Source organism: Miscanthus floridulus, chromosome 5 (genome assembly GCF_019320115.1).
Source record: "Miscanthus floridulus cultivar M001 chromosome 5, ASM1932011v1, whole genome shotgun sequence".
NCBI lineage: Eukaryota > Viridiplantae > Streptophyta > Magnoliopsida > Poales > Poaceae > Miscanthus > Miscanthus floridulus.
Window position 1 is genome coordinate 64,876,803 of NC_089584.1, and position 23,111 is coordinate 64,899,913.

Sequence of the window (23,111 nt, forward strand, 5' to 3'; positions counted from 1 at the left end):
AGTGGGGATCGTTATTTGGTAGATCCGTTCCTGATAGGGCATGACCTTAACTGTGTGTTGTGCTTGAATCAACTGTTTTAGCCAATATCGAGTGCTTTCACAAATGGTTCACATCACGAGAGCGTTGAAGTAAAGATAGGTTGAAAGATGTGTTAGCCCTATGATCTTATTATTGTATTACGACCTGCATGATTCTGCCTCATGCCCCACTTATATTAGTAATAAGTTAGGGTCATCGAATCTATTGTTGTTTCACGGCCTCCATGATTCTGCCTCATGTCCCACTGGTCATAGCGATATATGAGATCTAATATGTTCATTAGATTTATCTTTATTAAATGGTTAAATGATGATGAGTTGTTTCATTTATACAAAAGGGATTCGGTTACTTGCAGTCATTGGCTTAGCATAAACTAATCATTGTTGACATCCTCTTGCCATTGACGAATGTTGGTCTAAATAACGAGATCTATCCTGAGCGATAACCGATTTACCTTCCATAATTCCATGAGCTTTAACTGATTTATTCTTATGAATATGCTGGAATCGACTATTTAGTCAATTTCCTTCCATATCAGCTCTCAGAGCCGCATATTCAGGATTGTCTAGCAACACCAGCATGTTCCGCCTTAAATTACTGATTAGCGTTCTCTCCTTGTCAATTGTAGGGTCAAATTGACTGGCACGTCTCAGGAGGAGTGCGTAGGGTCGACCATCCCTGCGCTTAAGCTAGGCGGATCTCTAGCTCCATCGAGCAGAGCCTTCCAGCTTGCTCGTGTGCCCTCGACATGGGACGAAATTTCGTGCTGACACCATGAGACAAATGTGAGGGGAGTAGTAGCCATCGTCGGGCATGTTGTTGAAGAGCCTTGGTGTAGGGGATGACTTGTGAATAGCAATGGTTGCAACCTTCTAACCCTCCTCACTTGTGTTCTCTCTAGTTGAGTCCTATTCATGCCTAATATGAGCCTCTCCCATGTACTTCTTACTCTTTCTACGGTCGGCCTTCTCCTCTTTCTTGTCCTTGTATTTGTTGTCCTTGATCTCATATGGACACTTGGCAATGAAGTGATCGATGCTATCACAATTGTAGCATGTCCTCTTTTTCTTATTTGGAAAGTTTCTCTTCACTACCTTGTAGCCATGCTTCTTTAGCCCCTTGTGAAACCTCTACATAAAGAGAGCAACATCATCAACCTTCTCATATTGATCATCATCATTTTCACTTTTACTTGAAGATGATGTGGTTTCTACTCTTTCTTGGACTTGCTTGCTTGCTTTAGGCTTGCTAGTTGAAGCTTGTTGGTTGATCTTGGACTTGCTTGTAGAGCCTTGCTTGCTTGATTTGTTGGCCTTAAGAGCTACATCTTTGATCTTGATGCCCTCTAGCTTTGCTTGCAATTCTCCAAGTTTCTTCCTCTCGTTTACTTATTCTCTTTGCATGTCAAAGGTCAAGATCCTCCCAAGTACATCATTTGGTGTGAAGTACTCAAACTTCTTCTTGTCTCTAATTAGAGTGACTATGGTCTCATTTCTAGGTGAATAAGCTTCCAACATAATCTTGACAACTTTGTGATCATCTAGCTCATCACAACCATAGCCTCTAATCTTACCCACCATTGTCATCAACCTATCAAACATCTCTTGTGGCCCCTCTCCATCTAAGATTACAAATTGGTTGAGCTTTGACATCAACAAATCAATCCTTGCCTTTCTCACTTTGTCAACCCCTTCATGTGCTAGGTGCAAAGTGTCCCATATTTGCTTGGCAACATCAACTCCAATCACTCTATTATACTCATCACCATCCAAGGCACTAAGCAACACACTTGTGGCTTGACCATTGAGGTGAATGATTCTCATCTCTTCTAGTGTTGGGTTCTTGGGATCAACCAGAGACTCAAATCCATTGCAAACAATCTTCCAAATGCCAGGGTGAAGACCTATAAGATAGGCTCTCATCAAGTGCTTCCACTTGACAAAGTTAGTCCCATTGAAATGAGGTAACTTGCCCACGGGCACATTGATGAAAGACCTCCGATCATGGTTAGTCATAGGAATAGAAGAGTAGTTAAAGGATACGGCGGCATATTTGTTGTTGTTGGCCTTGCCCTTTCCTTTCTTCTCCTTCTTGTTCCCCTTCGACACTTGGTATGACCCATCATCATCTCCATCTTTGGAACTACTTGATATGCTTGACGATGCACTTGTTGCCTTCTCTTCTTCTTCCTTCTTCTTCCTAGCTTCTCTTCTTTTTCTTCTTGCTTCTCTCTTGAGCCTTCTTTCTTCTTTCCTTTGCTTCTTCTTCTCTAACCTCTGCTCCTCCTTCTTCTCTCTTGCTTCTCTTTTTAGCTTTCTTGCCTCCTTCCTTCTTCTTCTCTCATTATCATCAAGAGCTCTTTCGGCATCGGTAGCCTCGAGATGTGGTAGTGTGGTGTTGCTTGCTGTCGACGCGCTCAACTCGCTGCTATCCATGTCGATATCCATCGGCTTCACGCCACTAGTTCCTCCTTTGGGCTCCATACCTCACACGGTGAAGCGCACATGAGGTAACCTGCTTTGATACCACTTATAGGATCTCTAGTTAGCCTAGAGGGGGGTGAATAGGCCTATCCAAATAAACACTCAAACTTTTATCAAATTCACCCTACAGCACTACCGCTCTGGAGGGCGGCACTGCTGCACCTACAAACAACTTCGAGTCACAGTTTAAAATCAGTGAACGAAAACTTAGATCGGAGAAATTTCTCAGCCTACTATAGGTATGATAGTCATAGATCAAGAGCTAGAAGTTGTAGGAACACCACACACAAGTAGATCGACTAGAAACCATAGAAATCACCTCAATCAACAATATGAAATGCATGTAATGTAAATCAAGCACAAGTGATACAATGATTTATCCCGTGGTTCAGCTCACCATCAAGGCTTGCCTACCTCCACGTTGTTGAGGTTAGCCACTAAGGCTTAGGGCTTTCCAACCCTTCCTTGTTCTCAAGTCAAGAGACTTAACTCTTGAGATGAGGGGTGCATATACTAGCTTCAAGAGATTGTTACAAACCTCCTGGGACTGCCACACAAGTTGGCAAGCTCCACGGGCGATGCTCAAGACGGCTAGGAGCCAAGCTCCAAGAGTAACAAACACAACTGCCAACCAAAACATGAACCAAGTGCCCTTTTGAGTCGGGGAATCAATGGAGCTACTCTCTAATCGAGTTTTGGACCCTTTTCTCTTAAGGATTGATGGGAAAATCAATGGATTTGCTTGAGGGCTCAAGGTCACTAATGGAGGGAGAGAGAGAGAGCTCCTTTTTTGTTTTGGATGAGCTGGAATGAGCAGAAGGAAGAAGATTGTCGTTAGGGAGGAAGAGGAATGGTATAAATACCCCCTTAGCCCCAATGGTGACTTAAGTTGCGGCAGTGTCGTGGCTTAAGTGCGGCAGTGCCTCTCTTCAAGTGCGGCAGTGCCGCACCAGTCAAGACAGCAAGGGTAAGAGTAAAGTTTAGGCTGTCTTAGCTGTGAATCTGAGGATGCATGTGTATGTTTGAGCACTTGGTAGCACATGTTAGCTAAATCAATGTGTCCCCCTTTATAGTATGGATTTTCCTATACTCAAATTCAAAATATAAAAGAATTTAAACCTCCTTTGAGTTTAAAGCCATCAACATTTATAATTGGGGGCTCCTCCATTTCATGTAGCATCCTCGAATATAAATTCCCTGCTTGTCATCTCGATAAATCTCATTAGTTCTCTAATTGTGTGGTCATTATCACCAAAACCCACAATTAGAGCTTAATTGCACTTTCAGCTAGCAGTGTTATTTTCAACAGCAAGGATTTCATTGTCATCTACAAAGTCCATACTCCAACTTTATTCAAGTGCCACATATATGTTCTATAGTATTTTTGTTCAATAAAAATTAGTTTTAAACCCTACTTGATACATATGAGTTATGGAATAGCTTATCATTTAACATTTTTATTGATCATCTGAAGTTACAAAAATGTTATCTACACCTTCCATCACATGCATTATCGCATAAACATGATGCTCATGACACGGTTTGGTAATTTGTTTAGGGCGTAACACCGAGGGTGTTACAGCTCTCCCCCCCTTAAACAGAATCTCGTCCCGAGATTCATGTGTGTGCGTAGTGTGGGAAAAGGGATAAGAAATAAACTTTTACTTAACCCATTACCTCGATACTTCGGGGAGAAGATGAGGATAATGCTCTAGAATATAACTCTCCTGTTCCCAAGTTGCTTTGTCCTTTGAATGATTTTTCCACTAGACTTTATAAAATTTCACCACTTTGTTCCTAGTGACTCTCTCTTTTTCATCCAAGATTTTGACGGGATTCTCAATATAAGAAAAATCAGGTTGGAGAGGGAGTCCTTCAATTTCCACCACTTCATCAGGAACTCACAAACACTTTTTAGTTGGGAGACATGGAAAACATTATGGATTGCTGATAAAATATCCAAGAGTTGGAGATGATAAGCAACAGAACCACACCGCTCCAAAATTTTATAAGGTCCAACATAACGAGGAGCTAACTTTCCACAGACTCCAAACCAATGCACACCTCTCATCGGGGATACCTTTAGGTACACATGGTCACCAACTTCAAACTGCAAGGACCTTCTCCTCTTGTCCATATAAGCTTTCTGATTGTTCTGAGCCGCTTTCAAATGACTCTGAATAACACTGACCTGTTCTCTTGCCTCTTTGATAAAATCAGGTCCAAAGTACCCACGGTCACCCACTTCAACCTAGTTAAGAGGTGTTCTACATTTCTTACCATATAGGGCTTCGAACGGTGCCATTCAAATGCTCTCTTAATAGCTATTGTTATAGGAAAACTAAGCTAAAGTCAAGCATTCTCCCATTTTTCTGGATAAGAAATGGCACAAGCTCTCAACATTTCTTCAAGTACTTGATTGACCCTTTCTTTCTGACCGTCAGTTTGCGGATGATAAGCTGAACTTTTGAGGAGACAAGTACCAAGACATTTTTGGAGTTGCTCCCAGAAGCGAGAGACAAAGACTGACCCTCTATCAGAAACAATGGTAAGAGGAACTCCATGTAGGGTCACAACCCGATCAAAATACAACTTGGCATACTTCTTGGTTGAATACCATGTATCCACCAGAAAGAAATGAGTGGACCTAGTAAGGCGATCCATAATGACCCAAATAGAGTCATACCCCTTTGTTGTGCGGGGCAAACCCACAACAAAGTCCATGGAAATATCCTCCCATTTCCAAGCAGGGATAGGCAAGGGCTATAGAAATCCAGGCATACGCATATGGTCCACCTTAACTCTTCCACAAATGTCATATTCTAAGATGTATTTGGTAATATCCTATTTCATATTTGGCCACCAATACCAATGACGCAAATCATGATACATCTAGTTACTTCCCGGATGAATGGATAATTTGGAGTTGTGGGCTTCATCCAAAATTTTTCTCGTAAGCTCATCACTTGAGGGAACCACCAATCGGTTCTTGAACTTCACCACACCTTGATTATCAATACTGACATGAGGACCACACCCTTTGGCAATTAACTTCTTAATATGCGGAATTTCTGAAGTATCTTGCCTTTGCTCAATAATAATTTGCTTAAGTAAATCTGAGACTAGAGTAATATGGACTAACACCTCAGAATGGTTGAGAGATAAAGATTCTTCTTCAACTTGATGCGACTTCCAACTTAAGGCATCAGCCACCACATTAGTTTTTCTAGGGTGATAATGAACTTCTAAGTTATAATGTTTGATTAACTCAAGCCACCTACGTTGCCTCATATTCAACTCGGATTGAGTGAAAATATATTTGAGGCTCTTGTGATCCATAAAAATGTGTACATTATTCCCCAACAGGTAATGTCTCCAAATTTTTAGAGCGTGCACAACTATGGCCAGCTCTAAATCATGGGTGGGATAATTAAACTCGTGCTTTTTCAGCTGACGTGAAGCATAAGCAATCACACGTTAGCCTTGCACAAGCACACATCCCAATCCAGTCCTAGAGGCATCACAATACACATCAAACGGCCTATCAATATCTGGTTGGGCAAGAACAGGAGTAGAGGTAAGAAACTTCTTCAGGGCTTGGAAAGCTACTTCACAAGCCAGACTCCATACAAACTTGACATCCTTCTGAAGCAACTTGGTCATTGGTTGAGCTATTTTGGAGAACTTAGGGATGAAGCACCAATAATAACAAGCAAGACCAAGGAACTGACGAATCTGATGCACTGACTTTGGAGATTTCCAATTTAACACATCCTGCACCTTGCCAGGATCCATAGAGATGTCTTTAGGTGTTAGGACATGTCCCAAAAACTGCACTCGATCCAACCAAAACTCACACTTGCTGAATTTGGCATACAGCTTGTATTCCCACAATCGAGTCAGGACTATGCGAAGATGTTGTTCATGATCTTCGTTGTTCTTAGAATATATCAATATGTCATCAATGAACACCACTACAAACTTGTTTAACTCTGGCATGAAGACTGAATTCATGAGATACATGAAGAATGCAGGAGCATTGGTGAGACCAAAAGACATGACTAGGTACTCATAGAGCCCATACCTAGTAGAGAAAGTTGTCTTTGGTATATCTTGTGGCCGGATCTTAATTTGGTGATACCTAGAATGAAGATCAATATTTAAAACACCTTGGCACCAACCAACTGATCGAACAAAGTATCAATACAAGGTAAAGGATACTTGTTCTTAATGGTTACCGCGTTGAGAGGACAATAGTCCATACACATCCGAAGAGTGTCGTCCTTCTTCTTCACAAAAATAGCTGGACAACCACATGGTGAAGAACTTGGATGGATGAATCCCTTCTCTAATAATTCTTCTAACTGTTTCTTCATCTTAGTCAATTCCTTTGGAGCCATGCGGTAAGGATGTCGTGAAATAGGAGCAGTACTAGGTTCTAACTCAATGGCAAACTCCACATCCTGGTCCGGTGGTAACCCAAGTAGATCTCTAGGAAAGACATTGAGAAACTCACAGACCACAGGAATAGAGGCAAGGTCAGGAGAGGCTTTAGTGTGAGCAATAACTGGTAGGGTGTAAACTGAAGACATAAAGAGAGACATTCTATCCTCAGAAGAAGGAAGCTTCAACTCAATAATTCTTTGCCTAAGGTTCAAGACTACCCCATAGTTTCTCAACTAGTTCATTCTCAGAATTGCATCTATGCCTTGCCCAAGTAGCACCATAAACTAGAGACGGTAAGAATGAGTGGCTAGCACTAGTCTCACTGTGTCCGTCTGAGTTTTAATGCACAACTGCGCACCCCGGGTTCTGATTCTATAGGCAATAGGAATAGCCATAGTAGATATATTGTACCTTTGTGCAAACCCCATACTCATGAATGAATGTGATGCACCAGAATCAAATAATACATATGCTGGGTGAGAATCAATTGTGAACATACCAGTCATCACAGGCTCTCCCTGTGGGATCTCCTTAGCCTCAGTGAAGTTAACCTATCTCGAGCCGCTCACGGGCACCTTCTTCCTGATGATAGTCCTCTTGACCAAACGAGACTTGGTTGAAGGCTGAGAAGACTGAGTAAGCTAGTTTTGGGGGCACTCACAAGCATAGTGGCCTTCCTTGCCACACTTGAAACAAGCACCCGGCTTGTTCCCCTGTCCCTGATGAGGTGGAACCTACTGTCCCTGAGGTAGCTACACCTGCTGAGTAGGTGCACGGTACTAAGTGGGAGGTGCCTAGGAGTCTATTGAGTCTGGCGAGACGACTGTCCACCTAGAGAGTGATAGGACACCCTCCTCACAACCTACTGAGACTGTGGGTGACTAGAAGACCCAGTGATCACTCTCTTGAGCTTCCACTCAGCCTAAGAGTCACACTGAAGTCCCTCCATAGCAATGGCAACATTCATCAAAGCACCAAAGGTCTGATAGCCCCCCTGTATATAACTTCTCTTGCAATATGCAAGAGAGACCATGATTGAAACAGTCCATCTTCTTCTCATCAGTATCCACATGAGTCCTAGCATATTGTGCAAGATGGTTGAACTTGTTCACATACTCCATCATAGTCATGTTTCTTTGCTTCAGCTTTAGAAACTCAGACAACTTCCTGTTTAGCAAACCAGCAGGAATATAGTACCGACGGAAAGCAGTGGTAAACTCCCACCAAGTCACATGGTGGTCCATAGGCTACATGGCATTGAAAGTGTCCCACCAAGCACTGGCAGATCCCAGAAGTTGTTGTGTGGTAAAGCGCACCTTCTGCTCATCAGCCACATTGAGTAGCTAAAACTTCTGCTCCAGAATACAAAGCCAATGCTCTATGTCCAGAGGCTCAGCAGTCGGCGTGAACATGGGTGGGTGTGTCCCCAAGAAGTCCTAATAGGAATAGGGCCTCTTAGGACCGTGGGCACCACCCCTGTTCCCACCATGGCCATCGGGGCCTCCATGGGCGAAGCCACCAATAGCTTGTGCCAGCATCCCTAGGGCACGGGCTGACTCATGACAAGCAGCCAACATCTCAGCCATCATCTCGGCATAGGTCATCGGTGGTGGTGGTGGCAGAGGAGGACCAAGGAGTGGGGCCTCGTGGCTCTCCCCGTTGGCATTGCCATGATCATCGCCACGACCATTTTTGCCCTAGTCTTCACCAAGACCACGGCCCATCCCAGCACTGGTGCTCCCATGACCAGACATTAGGTTCATCTGTAAATAGATAGGAACCCACCGTTAGGGACCAGGCCTCCATACATAGAAACAAACGGCTAGAGAGATGATAAGGCCTGATAAATGGTTACAAGCGAGAACTTTTCCTTAAGAGCTAAAGCATTTCTCTTTATTTATTATCCTACCAACATACTATCCAAAAATTATATGTGTGGGGGAGTTTAATTTCAGCAAGATTCTATTTTCATGATGCATGCATCGACCTATTCATTCGCTCAAGCCGGAATATAGCGGCATTCGTATATAATTTTTGGCACAGCGCACACTCACTTCCCGTACGCTAAATGATTCTTACACAGCATAAGTTAGTGTACCTACAGAAGATTGATTAGATAAAACTAGTGCCACTATCCTAGATAGACCATATTACTAGGGCTTATGCTTATTTATGTAATTTATCGTATCCTACTTTTTGCAAAGCTTTTGTTGGTCAAATTTTAGGTTTTGAAAAGAGTTTTTAAACTCGTAGACTCATTATTGGTTCTGATACCACCTGTGGCAGAACCGCCTGAAATAACACGCTTTCGGAGGCGCTCATCTTTCACTAGACACTAAGCACCTTGAAAGTGAGCTACATAAGATAGTTCCGTCGAGCACATCCTAAGGGAGAACTCAAAATAATCCACTTTTTTTACATCTAGAATCCAATAATGAGTACGAGCTTACAATACTTAGTCCATGTCACACAACTAGAGTTCTTGGAAATTATTTATTATAATACCAGAGTTCAAAGTGCGATAATTAAATAGCGGAATGAAAATAAACATCTAGCAGAAACGATACAGGGATCCGTCTGTGCCCACCAGAAGAATCCTCCACACAAGAGCTACTCCTCAAGCTACACCTACAATAGGGGTAAAATAAACCCTGAGTACACAATGTACTCGCAAGACTTACCCGACTAGTGGGAATAGTTTCCTGACTCTCAAGGATATGATAGGCAATATGGGTTTGCTATTTTCTTTTTATTTGCGAAAAGCATTAGTAGAAGTACATCCTTAAGATCAAGTTTGATTAGCAGTCATGATTACTTCATTAGCTCACCATTCTAGGTAAGCACCTGTTCTACTTTCAAGCAAGGGTTAAGCAATCAGAACCATTTCACCGTCTTTCATCTTCTAGTACTTACTACGGTGCTAGATCGTAGCCAAGTCATACCTATACTTGGCCATGCAGCCCGAGGCACGACGGCACGGCACGAAGCCCGTTTTTTTAGCCCGACACAAGCACAGCATGGCCTGATGACATGTGGGCCCGGACTGGCTGGCCCGAGGGAGTAGGCCGTGCCTAGGCCGCTGCTTAGGCCCATGGGCTAGCACGGCATGGCCTGGCCTGAGACAGCTAGCCCAGCGGCGGCCCGGCCACCCCCCCCCCCTTTGTCCCTCCCCCTCCTGGCCTCCTCCCCTCCTGCTCCTGGCCTCTCCATGGCCTAGCGCGCTGCTCGGCCCAGCCGCCCCTGCCTCCCCTCGCTCCTCATATATAAGCCGCACGCCGCGGCCGCGACGGCTCTCACAAGTCACATCCCAAACCCTAGCTCATTTCTTGTCTCTCTCACCTCCCTTTCGTCTCTCTCGCCTCGCCTCGCTCTCTCAGCTCTTGCCCTTGAGGTCTCACCTCTGTCCTTCCCGACTCCGGTGAGGTGCCCTCGACACCTCCCCCCCCCCCTCCTCATATATAAGCGCACGCCACGGCCGCGGCGGCTCTCACACCTCGAACCCTTGCTCATTTCCTCGCCTCGCCTCGCTCTCGGGTCTCACGATCTCCGTCCTCCCCGACTCCGGTGAGGTGACCTCGACGATTCGCCTGCCGCCGGTGAGCAGCTCTCTACTCCTCCTACCTAATCCCCTCCATGTTCCCTCTTCGCCTCTCCCTTCTCCCTCTCCCTATCTCCCCTCTAGATCTCGTTGATTATGTGAGCTGGTTGTCTCTGTTTGTCCTTCCTCCACTGACTGAGTGTCGTCTTCTCTCTCGTCGTCTTCTCCGGCATCGAGCTTTGGCTACACAGGTGAAACCCTAACCCTAACCCTAACCATGTTCTAATTTCTTCTTTTTCTTTCAATGTATGCTTCTGATTTCTTCTTCTTCCAATGTTTCGCAGGTCGGTAGCTGATGCATCGTCTTCTAGCTGTGGCTTAGAGCGAGCAAGGTGGCCACCCGCACCGTCGAGGAACAGGGCTAGAGAGGCGGCCATGGCCGACGAGGATGGCCTCCTGCCGGTTGGCCTAGCCCTAGAGGGCGAGAACAATGACGACACTTGAGCTAACGCTGCTGCGTTGTTCGGTATCAATCTTGGGGATGGCTCTGCTGCTCTGACTCCGATCGATGTGGACGCGGACGGTGGCGAAGGGGCGACGGCGACTGCAAACTCCAACGGCTCTGCTCCTTTGGTTGCTGGTACAGGTAACACTAGTAAGCACAAATCACCTGTGTGGGCTGATTTTGAAGAGATCTATGAGGTTATTAATGGTTCTAGAATTTGCACCAAGGTTGTTTGTAGGATGTGTAAATCTACCTTGTCTGCTAGATCTGCTGCTGGCACTGGTCACTTAAAAAGGCACCAAAAATCATGTAGGATTAAAACTGATCAACGTGCTAGGGTTCAATCTAGGCTTTCATACAATCCTGATGGTTCTGTTTATAACTGGGATTATAAACCTGAAGTTGCTAGATCTGAATTATGTCGTTTGATTGCTAAGCTTGATCTGCCTTTAGGAATTGGTGACACTGATGCTTGGGAAGAATACATTGTTAGAGCTCATAATCCTAGGTTTGTTAAGGTCTCTAGACATACCACCACTAGAGATCTTGGCAAACTTTTTAATGAACGACGTAATATAATTAAGAACTATGTGTTGTCTGGTGCTTCTTCTGTTGGTCTAACATCAGACATTTGGTCTGGTAATGCAAAGGAAGACTATATCAGTGTTGTTGCTCACTATGTGTCTGCTGACTGGGAGTTGCAGAAAAAGGTAATTGGTCTCCACTTGATTGAGGTAAAACATACTGGTGAGAATATTGCAGAAAAAGTTGCTTGTGTGATTGAAGAATTTGGTTTGCTTGACAAGGTGTTCTCTGTTACTCTTGACAATGCTTCTTCCAATGCTAAGGCTATGGAAACATTGACACCTATGTTTGCTGGTTATCTGGGTTTTGAACCTACACCTACACCTTCAGATCCTAATAAGGTTAAGTATCATCTAGTGCATCAACGTTGTGCTTGCCATATTATTAATCTGATAGTAAAATCTAGCTTAAAAAGGTTCAAACCTTACACTGAGGATTTCAAAACTGCTATTAACTTTTTGAATTCATCTAATCAAAGGATTGCTTTGTTCAAGAACTTTTGCATTGCTAAGGGTGTTAGACCTAGAAAGTTTGGTTTGGATATGGATGTTAGATGGAATGCTACATATCTTATGCTTAAATACCTACTTCCATATAAGGATGTTTTTTCTATGTTCATTAATTCCAACTATGGCTCAACGTTGTTAACTGCAAGTCACTGGTATATTGCTGATAAAATACTTGAATTCCTGGAAGTTTTTTATAACTCCACAGTCACTCTTTCTGGTGTTTACTATCCAACTAGTCCACTTATTCTGCACCATCTGCTAGATATTATAACTCATTTGCATGAAAGTTCAAAGGATCAGAATCTGTTTTCTATTGTCTATCCTATGAAGCTTAAATACCTAAAATACTGGAAGGACATACATCTGTTGTATTCATTTGCATTCATTCTTGATCCCAGAGGTAAAATGAGAGGTTTATTTAATGTTCTTACCATAATGCAACAAAAAACTGGTTTTGACTACAGTTCTTATTATGGTATTATGAAAACTGAAATTTTCAAGTTGTTTAACAAGTATGAAGAAAAGTTTGGTGCAGCTAGGTCTCAAAGGAGGGCTGCACAACCTGCAAGCATCACAGGTAAGAGGAAGTAGGCATGGGGAACAATTTTTGGAGGCCCTGGGGCATCTGGTGTTGTTGGACCTTCCCCTGCCTCTGCTCCCAGTCCTTCTTTATCTACTTCTACTGCTGCTTGTGAGCTATCTGCTTATCTGGACAGTGACAATGTCACTGCATATGAGGATGACTTTGATCTACTTCTCTGGTGGCGTGACCATAAGCTAACATATCCAGTGCTTTCTATCATGGCTAGAGACATTATGTCAGTTCCTGTTTCAACAGTGTCTTCAGAATCTTGTTTTAGCTTGACAGGAAGAATACTTAAGGAGCGGTGCCGTCGACTATTGCCTGAACATGTGGAGATGCTTGCTTGCATAAAAGATTAGGAGCTAGGTGAAAGAAGACTATAGCATGATGTTGACAACCAAGAACTGGTAGACTCCTTCGAGCATCTCTATATTGATGAAGATGCATCTACTTCTAGGGCTCCTTCTACTAGCACATCTGCATCTATGGCTTCTGCATCTGGTGGTTCTTGAGTTGAGAGTTGAGATTGAGACAGTGAGAGTGTGAGACTTGAGAGGTGAGCTGAGAGCCTGAGACTTGATTATGATCTGTATCTATGATGTATCATGTAAACCTTTGAATATGTTTAAGACTTATAAGAGCTGTGCTGCACTCTTTTTCCCTTTCTAGGGTTTCTCACAAGGGTGAGTTTTACCCAGAAAGGTTTTTAATGAGGCAGCATTGGACACAGCTCAGTTATCCTTCCAATTTCCTCTTGTTCTCTGTGTGTATGGTTTTCGTTTTCGTTTGAAGCTCTTCTGGGAAAAAATACTTCAAATTTGAATACTTCTTGTTGAGATGATTTTTTTGATGTGTTTTGAACCTACGGGCCTCGAGCTGGCACGGCCTGGTGATTTGGCCGTGCCTAGCAGGCCGGCCCGGCACGGATTTAGGCCCATAGGCCCATGCTTGGGCTAATGGCAAGGCACGAGGCCCGCAGCGGCATGGCATGGGAGGCACGGCGTGCCGTGCCGGCCCAACATCCTCCGAGCCATGCCTGGCCCATGCCCAGGCTATGCCGAATCGGGACGGCCCGATGGCCAAGTTAGTCGTACCATCTCACAGAAATGGCGATTCGCGATCCAATGTATCCCAGCTGGGTACCCTGAAACACACGCCCTGTTTGTACCCTAGGTACAAATAAGACCAACCCATTTCACTCCTGTCACGGGATCCAGGTCCCCGTCCAAACTTGAACTCCAAGCCCCCACACTTGAGACCCGATCTCAGTATGGCGCTTAGACCTCCACCTTTCCCCCGCCTCTAATCAGTTGGTCCGGAAAGAGCTGGGACCCACGACAAGAGTGTAACGAGCCTTCCCGCTCTCATAAGCAAGTATGCGCTCAGGATAATAAGTCTGTGACCTGACTACCATCCACAGCAACGGACGGTCCTTAATCGACATGAACAGGAAAAAAAAGTGTAACCAAGCTAAGCCCCGTTGGTCGCAGGACACAACCTGCTACACCCACCAATACCCATACCATATCCCTGCCATGTCTCCATTTTTCCTTTCATCATTTCATTATGAGAGTAATAATAATCCCCTATTGTGATCAACGGCAGGTTACTCACGCTATCGATGACCTAAGCATAGCATCTACTCAAACCTGCACTAGTAAGACTCTTAGGACAGGTATATCTATACATGTGGTTTCCATAAAATTCCTGTAACGTAAATGCACAACACACACACACATATATATATATATATATATATATATATATGGTGAATTATAAAATAGAGGTTATGCACCGGAGCTTGCCTTGGGCAGGTGCGGTGTCAGTGGAGTCAGCCAGTGGTGGCTCCGGGACCTCCTCCTGCACGAGATTCTCCTCCTCATACTCCTCGATGATCTGCTCGAACTCGTGATCACCGGTGGTCACGATCTCCGCCAACTCGTTCTCAACATGCATACGATGATGATGCAACACTTAGCATTCAGGCAACAGCAACTCTTAAACTAAGAATGCGCATACCAAGCTACTAAACTAGCTCTAATGACTAAGATAATAAGCTAACTATCATCTTCGTCAAGCAAGGTGTTGGATTCAACTAACAAACACTCAGTTTTGCAATTTAAGGGTATATCTTTTTTCTACTAATGACTTAATGTATATTGAAACGAAGAGCATTTAACTACCCTAATGTTTAGTCTATTCTAAGGCTACAAAAAGTACAGTGAGCACATAACAATACAATGAAGCTACTATAAAAAAAAGTCAAGACTAAAGCTATCACCAATTTACGACAAAAATTCCTACAATAATAAACTTAAAATTATGAAGCACTTTCAAATGATTTAATAGCTCCTAATGTCAACAAATATAAACATGAACTAAATACACCAACAGACATATCACAATTTTAGGAACCTACGAAATTTGTTTCATAATTTTTGAACACCTACATGATTTTATATTAATTACCAAAGATCAGCTCAGAAATTAAATTAGAAAACCATTCACAAATTCCTAGAAAAAGAAAAACAATCTCCCGCGTGGCCCACACGCATGGCCCACGTGACACAGCGCGCATTCAGCGGCCTGCTGGCGTGGCCCACGCGAGGGCGGCCCGCGGCGGGGGAGTCCCGCACGCGTTGGCGATTTTGCAAAAGAGACATTGAACTCCTCCCAATTTACAACTAATTACTAACACTATTTTCTCCTCTCTCAGACCTTCTCACTTAACCCCCTGGCTTTTCCCTAATTCACCCGCACGCACCCCCAGCTAACCCGTGCCCGGCGACATGGCGAGCGGTGGCATGGGGTGGCCACGCCGGCCACCAGGGACCCGCATTGGCTCGTCGGTCAGGTCGACACTTAACTATGGTCCAACCGCTACACCGAGCAGCAACACGGGGCTGCGGGATGCACTAGAGCGAGCTACAGCGATGCGTGGCCATCCGCGGTGATGGTGCAGTTGTCCCGGCGATCCAGAGCACCTAAGAATCTAACTGGCTAGCGAGGGAGCATCAGTAGACTACCGTGGACCTAGCCGAGGTGACAGTTGGGGTGGAGGATGGCGGAGGAGGTGCGGCCACGTGTGGCCGAGCCGTGCGGCGACGCACCGCGGTGGCGCGGTCGCGTCAGCGACGACGGGAGGCGGTAGCGGTTCCACTGGCATGCGCAAGTTGGAGAAGGAGGCAAGGCGAAACTAGTGGTGCAGGTGAATTGGCTCGAGAGGGATGGTAGGAGGGCTGCCTTCGTCCATGGCCGGACGCGGCCTTATCGGCACGGTGGTAGGGAAAACGCCAAACTCGATCTCGACCGGGCGCCATTCAAGGCGGGGTGGGGTGGGGCAGCAAGAAGACTTGTTGGCGGAGACACAGGCACGCGGAATTGAAAGGAGATGACCACTCGCGGTCAATTGTGTGGGGCGTGACTCCAACGGTGATAGCAGAGAGAGAGAGAGACGGGCCAGTAGGTGGCACAGCACGGCCTCGCGTTGGCGGGATGTGCTCGGCGCGACCGGGAAGGCATGCGCGCAGACGCAAAGGACAAGCACGCGCGTCTCTGACCGGCCATGGCCCGCGCTACGCAGCGCCATAAATGGTAAGGCAACGGCAAGCACGACCACGTGCGTGCGGCTGTGGCGGCCTCGAACAGGGCCAGCAGTGGCGCAGAGGTGCAAAGAGAAGCGCGGACGTGACGGTGAGGCGACGGCACCGACAGCGACTACGTCACGACGTGGGGCGGGTCGACAGTGCGGCAGCGCGGCAGGACAGCCAGCAGCGCCGCACGGCCACGCTAGCAGCAGCGGCGGCTCTATGCGGTAGAGGCCAGTGGCGAACAGCGTGGCGACGGCGTGCGCCTGAGCGTGGTGACCGCGTCCACCCGGCCAACCAACCCAAGAACGTGTTGTGTACGCATTTTAAAGCACCTATAACAACTAAACGGTTGCTTCTGGACCTAAACCATCTTTACCATGCTCAAGATGGCATATGAGGCTACCAAACCGAGCTAAAATATAACACCTATTCTTAACCCGATTTTGCAAAATAACTTGCCAAATTTGGCATTGTCTAGCTGTCTATATAGTTAAAAATCTTCTAAGTCTATGAGCTGAATTTAATTCCAAGTTGTATTTCTAGGCTATTAGAAATGTTGGCTAACAATGTTATTTTCAACAGCAAGGATTTCATTGTCATCTACAAAGTCCATACTCCAACTTTATTCAAGCGCCACATATATGTTCTATAGTATTTTTGTTCAATAAAAATTAATTTTAAACCCTACTTGATACATATGAGTTATGGAATAGCTTATCATTTAATATTTTTATTGATCTTCTGAAGTTACAAAAATGTTATCTACGCCTTCCATCACATGTATTATCGCATAAATATGATGCTCATGACATGGTTTGGTAATTTGTTTAGGGCGTAACACCGAGGGTGTTAGAGGCTCCAACTTAAGCCCAAGCCTCAAGGGTGATTGAAATAATCAAGGCGACGCCTAAGCACCCGGTAGAAACTGCAACAAGATGTTGTGATGATTTGGAGACCTTGTTGATGTGATATTCAATCTGTTCGTTTGTTGGTTTTAGCCAAGGCTTATCAGTCATGGTACATTATTTTCCTCTCACAATAAACCAGCATCAGCTGGACTTATTAGCCCAGAAACCAAACAGCGAATAGGCTCGTTAAGGTGAGACTATATCCATTTGAAAAGCTTATCAAACAAGTTTTTCATCAAATATTCATGGATCTCAATCGTACTTCAGATGGAAGAGTTACGTCCTTCCAAAAAAAAGAAAATCGGCCTGCTTGCGAACTGAATGTTGAGCTTCAATGAGCTTGCACTCAGTCTTGTGTAGGGTGTATCGACACCTCATCAATTCTAGAGGCCATATAAACCATCTTTCCCATATTTAAACCATTATTGATGTTGTTTCTAACCACATAAAAAAATAACATATTATGTAGCAACAAATTCTTGTTTATATCGTCACGCAAATATACACTTTGTTTTTTACTTCCGTGCATGGTCCGATGGTCGTAATGGAAGGTAGCATGTCGTCATCATAGTGCTTTAGCAAACATCCAACTAGGAGGATAAAAATATCATGAACGGGAGAGAACAATTCATGAAGTGGTTTTAAATCTAGCAAAGTGATTCAATCGGCTTCACAAGTGAATGTTAGTGACTAAATGTCACATGATGCATGGTTAAAGGTCACAAAAATATATATTTATTTTTGGGCGATGGCTTTGAAAGCAAAGAGAGTAAACGAAACTCTCGGGACACATGAGAACCTTCATGAAACTATTTGACAACCTGCATGTCGACACAAACATAATTTAAAACTTGTATGGCACTTGAGAATTGCCACTCGGACGAATTGCAAGAGAGTCGGATTAATCATGGCAAGTTACTCAAGACAAAAATTAACACATAGTATGCGAAGGGGCAAATCATATCTAACAGATCACTTGTCTCATTTGTGTAGGGATCATGAATAAGTGAGAGATCCTTATTACAATGAGGTGTTGCACATGCAAAAATATTAAAGCCGACTGAAGTTGATTTATTGTGAGAGAAAAATACTATAGATTATAGCTGATAAGCCGGCTAATAAGTTCAAGCGAACAGAGAAATAGTCAATGATTTGAATTATAGATGAAGGTCTTAGCCAAACATTGTATAATTATCGCAAGCGCCCCGTTATTAGTCAATGAGAATTGCCTGCTAGCCCGTTAGGGACAAATTTCAATCTTCCTTGACTCAGAGAGCACTCAATACGTTGGCGATATGAATGTTTGGGTGCCCAATTAAAAGTTCTGACGAGAAAATTTTTTAGGGAATCTCGAGAGCGTAGCAGTTGCACGGCGAGAAGCCATGTCCCGGGCATACGCGACAGTAGTGTAAGACGATGTCGCGCGCACAGTTGTGGCAATATCCATTGGGATTGGGAACCATCCTGAGCTGGACCAAGAGCTCCAGCTCGCCTGCGCGCAGCTTGGATGCCATGAGGCCCCGCAGCCGGTCGGGCAACATGACATGGACCTGAGACAGCGCGACCTTCACCTCCGCCGACGCGCCCTTGCCCACGTACAGTTGTTGAAACAAGTGGCCCAAGCCAGTATGGCCGTAGGACGACACGGTGACGGTGGCGTTCTCCCAGCATCTTGGAGTCCATGGGGTTGTCCACGCGGAGGTGAGGTCCAAGGCCGGCTGGATCAGCGGGCTGCGCTGGGGATCCAGCCCTCCGACGACGTCGCTCACCATGACGGAGAAACCGGGAGTCCTCTTGGCTGCCGGCCGGCCTCATCGCGCTGCTAATAGCCGACGCCACAGCCCCGATCAAAGCAAAAGGAAGGCGGAAAAACAAAACGGCCAAGATGGTCCGTCGTGTTTTGTCCTCTGTCGCCGTCTCCTCTCCGGAGGCGGAGGGATCTGCCATCATATGGCTAGCTGTTGGTTCGCGAGTCCGATGAAGACGACTTTCAGTAGCGACGGATATATAAAACCACGATTTTAATCAGCAGGTTCCGACAACAACGACGACGATGAGCTCTGCAAGAAACTATGGGTGTTCCTGCCCATCCTACCTGTGGTCTGCTTCTTTGGGTGCTCTTCACAATCATGAAGGAGATCAGAAGGATAGAGTTCTCCTTCGAGCCCATCGTCTACACCGGCCTGGACTCGGCCGCCGCCGGCCCCGCTGCCGTCCTTCAAGGTGACGTTGCGCGCGGAGAGCAACCACTAACTGTTGCTGTTGCGTGACCGGATTTATCGTCAACAGGTTGCTAGCTAGCTCATACTGTGTGTTGTTAGTCCAGTTACAAAGTGGAAGTTGAAGGGTATGAGGGAATAATAAGACGTTATTTGACTGTATAGAATTCTCTAGTTTTTGCTACATGCAGATGAGATTAAGTTTATTGAACAGCACAGATATGCTGCTCCGACATATTTTGTCCTGATTCAATAGACCATAGTGATCTAAAAAGAACAGCCAGCACATGCATAAAACTGGGTTTGATGAAGCACATCACATACAGCAAGCAACAATGCAACCAAAGAAAAATGAAAGAAAAACAGTCATGTGTTCAAAGAACTGAAAATCATGCAGCAGTCAAATAAGCATTTTCCTTATTTCAATAAGCAAGAAGCAGATAAATCTGTGCTCCATCAGCTTATTGTCCACCAATCATTTCCCATCTCTTTGGGGACTGGAATGCACGACTTAGGTGTTGAAAATCAGAAAACACTACGGCTAAATAAGTTAGCACATCACAGGTCAGGATGACTCAACAATCAACATCAACGTTCAACGACGACATAAAACATAGCTGTCATCATAAACAAAAAAAATAGATCTAACAAAAAACAAATTTCAGCAACCTTGCATATGCAATTCAATTCAGTAATCAAATTGTACAGTTTGATATTATAATTCCTTGCAGCAGAAAAATAAGCCCTATGCTGAAAGCACGGTGAAGCGTACCAGCCGAACAAGCATTTTCGAACAATTGAATATAAGGGACACAAGATAAGGTTGTGCTCCAAGGGATTGTTTTCCACTAATCATCCCTATCCCTTTCTTGTGGACTGAACTGAATCATCTATATTTAACACATCTTGGATGTTGAAAGTCACAAAACAACACAGCTAATGCAGTTAGTGGATGTGGACTGAACTGAATCATCAGTATTTAACACATCTTGGATGTTGAAAGTCACAAAACAACACAGCTAATGCAGATAGTGTAACAAGGGGGTAACTCAACAAAACTGGCATAAAATGGAGGTAACATAAATATGAAATTAGTTCCAAGAACAAAGAGCAACAACCTCCATGTATATGCAATTTGATTCAGTAACCAAATTGCACAGTTTGCTATCATCGTTGCCATTATAACCATAATGCCACAAAATCACAAGATAAGATGATGAGGATCATAGACACACACAGTTCAACAACAAACATTACGGAAGCAAGATCATCAATCACAAAAGAGGATATGTGAGCATAGCACCTTCATAAGGTTTGACATCACCACGTGTAGATGGCATGACCTCACTTGCTGGCAGCTGCAAGCTCGGCATCAATGGCAGTGTGTGCAGTGTCAAGATCCTCGTCGAGAAAGATATCCCAGTGGCCATCCCAACGGATGAAGAACTCTGTGTCCTCGAAGTACTTGACCCTGTGCACATCCCCGGCAGGTGTGAAGAGGAAATCTCCGTCCACCAGGTCGTAGCTCTCCTTCTTGGTGACGTTCCAGACCTTCTTCTTGCCCTTGATGACCACCAGGTCGTGGCCAAAGGTGTGGTGGTGCGCTGGCTCCACACTGCCAGCCTTGAACCGGACGTACGCCGAGGTGGGGCTCTCCCGCACGATCCGCATCTCGCCGCCGGGCATAATCCCCACCGGCTCGAACTCCATCCCGCTCTTGAGGCAGCAGATGGCGCAGGCCGAGTCCGGGGCGCCCTTCGCCGCCTCCGGGATGGCGGCCATCTCGTCCGGCGCGGTGTCGAAGAACCGCTGGATGTCCTCCGGCCAGGGCGCGTCGCCGGAGGCGGGGCAGGGGGCGCGGAAGGGCGTGGCGAGCCAGGCGTCGGGCGGCGTGGCGCTGCCGGAGAGCGCGAGGACGTTGCAGGCGTTGATGGAGCGGGTGTTGACGGCGTCGGCGGGGGAGGCGCAGTGGGTGGCGTAGACGCGCGGGTACTTGTTGGCGAAGATGCAGACGCCGGCGCCGGTGCCGCAGACGACGACGCCGCGGACCTCGGGGGCGTCGGGCGCCGAGTCGGGAGAGGAGACGTGTCGGGCGACGGCGGCGGCGGCGGCGTAGTACTTGTCGACGCCGAGGTCAACGACCTCGGCGACGGCGGGGTGCGCGCGGAGGTGCGCGACGACGGCGTCCTTGAGCGGCTGGCCGAAGCCATCGGCGGCTGCGAAGATCTTGAAGCGGCGGTCGGCGGCCATGGGTTGGAGGTTGATCTGACCTGACCGGACTCCGAAAGCGAGAGAAGACTGAGGAGCGAGGACTGAGGATTTTTTTTTTTTTTTTTTTTGATAGGGAGGACTGAGGATTTTGGAGCAAACGAGAAGGTGGATGGATGCGGATTTACGGCGGCGTGTCGCTCGTGCACCTCGGACCGTCTGACGGACGGGAAAGAGCTGTCACTGTCAGCTTTCACTTACACGCGGGACCGGGACCGGGACCGGGACCGCAGGTGCAGTTGGGGCGAGTCCAGAACTCTCCGGAGTCCGGATGCAGTCGTGGATGCAACAATTTCGATAAAGAAATGGAATTATGCTGGAGAAACCTTTGGATGACTTGGATCAGATCAAGATTCCACTACCACTAATGGTTCGTCTACGTGGCCAATAAACTCCTTATTTTTACGTCACTTCTCCTATATTTCAGATGCTTAAATTTTAAAATAATTTCAGTCACCGCTCTTATACCAACAACTAATATAAGTATATTATTACTTTTGTGATTTGTTATTTGTCTTTGTATCATAATATTTTAATTTTTTCTCCTTGTCTATCTATAAAAATAATTATAAATTGTTAATTATCTTTATGCCAACACAAATCAGATTTTGTCAGGTTTGTGATTTTGTATAACGGATTTTTATTCTTGGTACTGAGAACCATTCTAGTACTTCTCCGGACATGCAAAAGGAGTAATTAAAGCCTGGTTCGGTTGGACTGAAAAATCACTGTTCATGCTGGAAAATACTGTTCATACTGGTTTGTTGTGAGAGGAAAACATTATCCCAGTTGGAAAAACAAATCGAACAAACCGGCTTCTTGCTCAGCCGAACAAGCTGGAAGAGTCTATTTGGCAGAGTTCTACCACTAAGGCCCCGTTCGGCTTGCTGAAACTTGGCTGAAAAACACTGTTCTAACTGAATTGTTATGAGAGAAAACACTGTTCCGACTAAAAAAACAAGCCGGTTTTTTTATAAGCCGAACGGAGCCTAAAAGGTAAAACACATGGATATAAAACATCAACTTCATGCATGGAGCAGGTCCATCGAGAATTTATGCTTCCATCGTGGAGTTGAGAAACCTGTTTGCCTTGCAGCGTAACTCCAGTTCGAGGAGATGCATGTTTTGGAGGAAATGTCACTTATGCTCTTGGAAGATTGTATGCTAGATTTTTTTTTTGACATATCCAGTATACGTGAGGGGTTGATATTGGTTTAAATAAACTTCATAATTATTACTTTTCTATAATTGTAATGAAAACAACACAAATACAGTTGGCCTTGTTCTTCAATTATGATATAAGTTTTCTGCATGACATACAGGATTTCATTGGAAAAACTAAGACCATGCTAGCAGTGGTGGAGCTTGAGCGTGAGTGGATAGGGGGCCAATATGATGTAAAATACCAGATGAGGAGGGTATATTAATATTTCATTA

General features: G+C 45.2%; 1 protein-coding gene across 1 annotated transcript; it reads right to left on the reverse strand.

The window, feature by feature from the left end:
- Positions 1-20,451: 20,451 nt before the first annotated feature.
- LOC136452257 (DNA damage-repair/toleration protein DRT102-like) lies at positions 20,452-21,763 on the reverse strand. Its single transcript, XM_066452876.1, has one exon. The coding sequence runs from the start codon at positions 21,654-21,656 to the stop codon at positions 20,751-20,753; it is 906 nt and encodes a 301-aa protein (XP_066308973.1). The 5' UTR covers positions 21,657-21,763; the 3' UTR covers positions 20,452-20,750.
- Positions 21,764-23,111: the final 1,348 nt, after the last annotated feature.

Coding starts and splice junctions, on each gene's coding strand:
- LOC136452257 (XM_066452876.1), bottom strand. CDS start 21,656: ATGGCCGCCGACCGCCGCTTCAAGATCTTCGCAGCCGCCGATGGCTTC.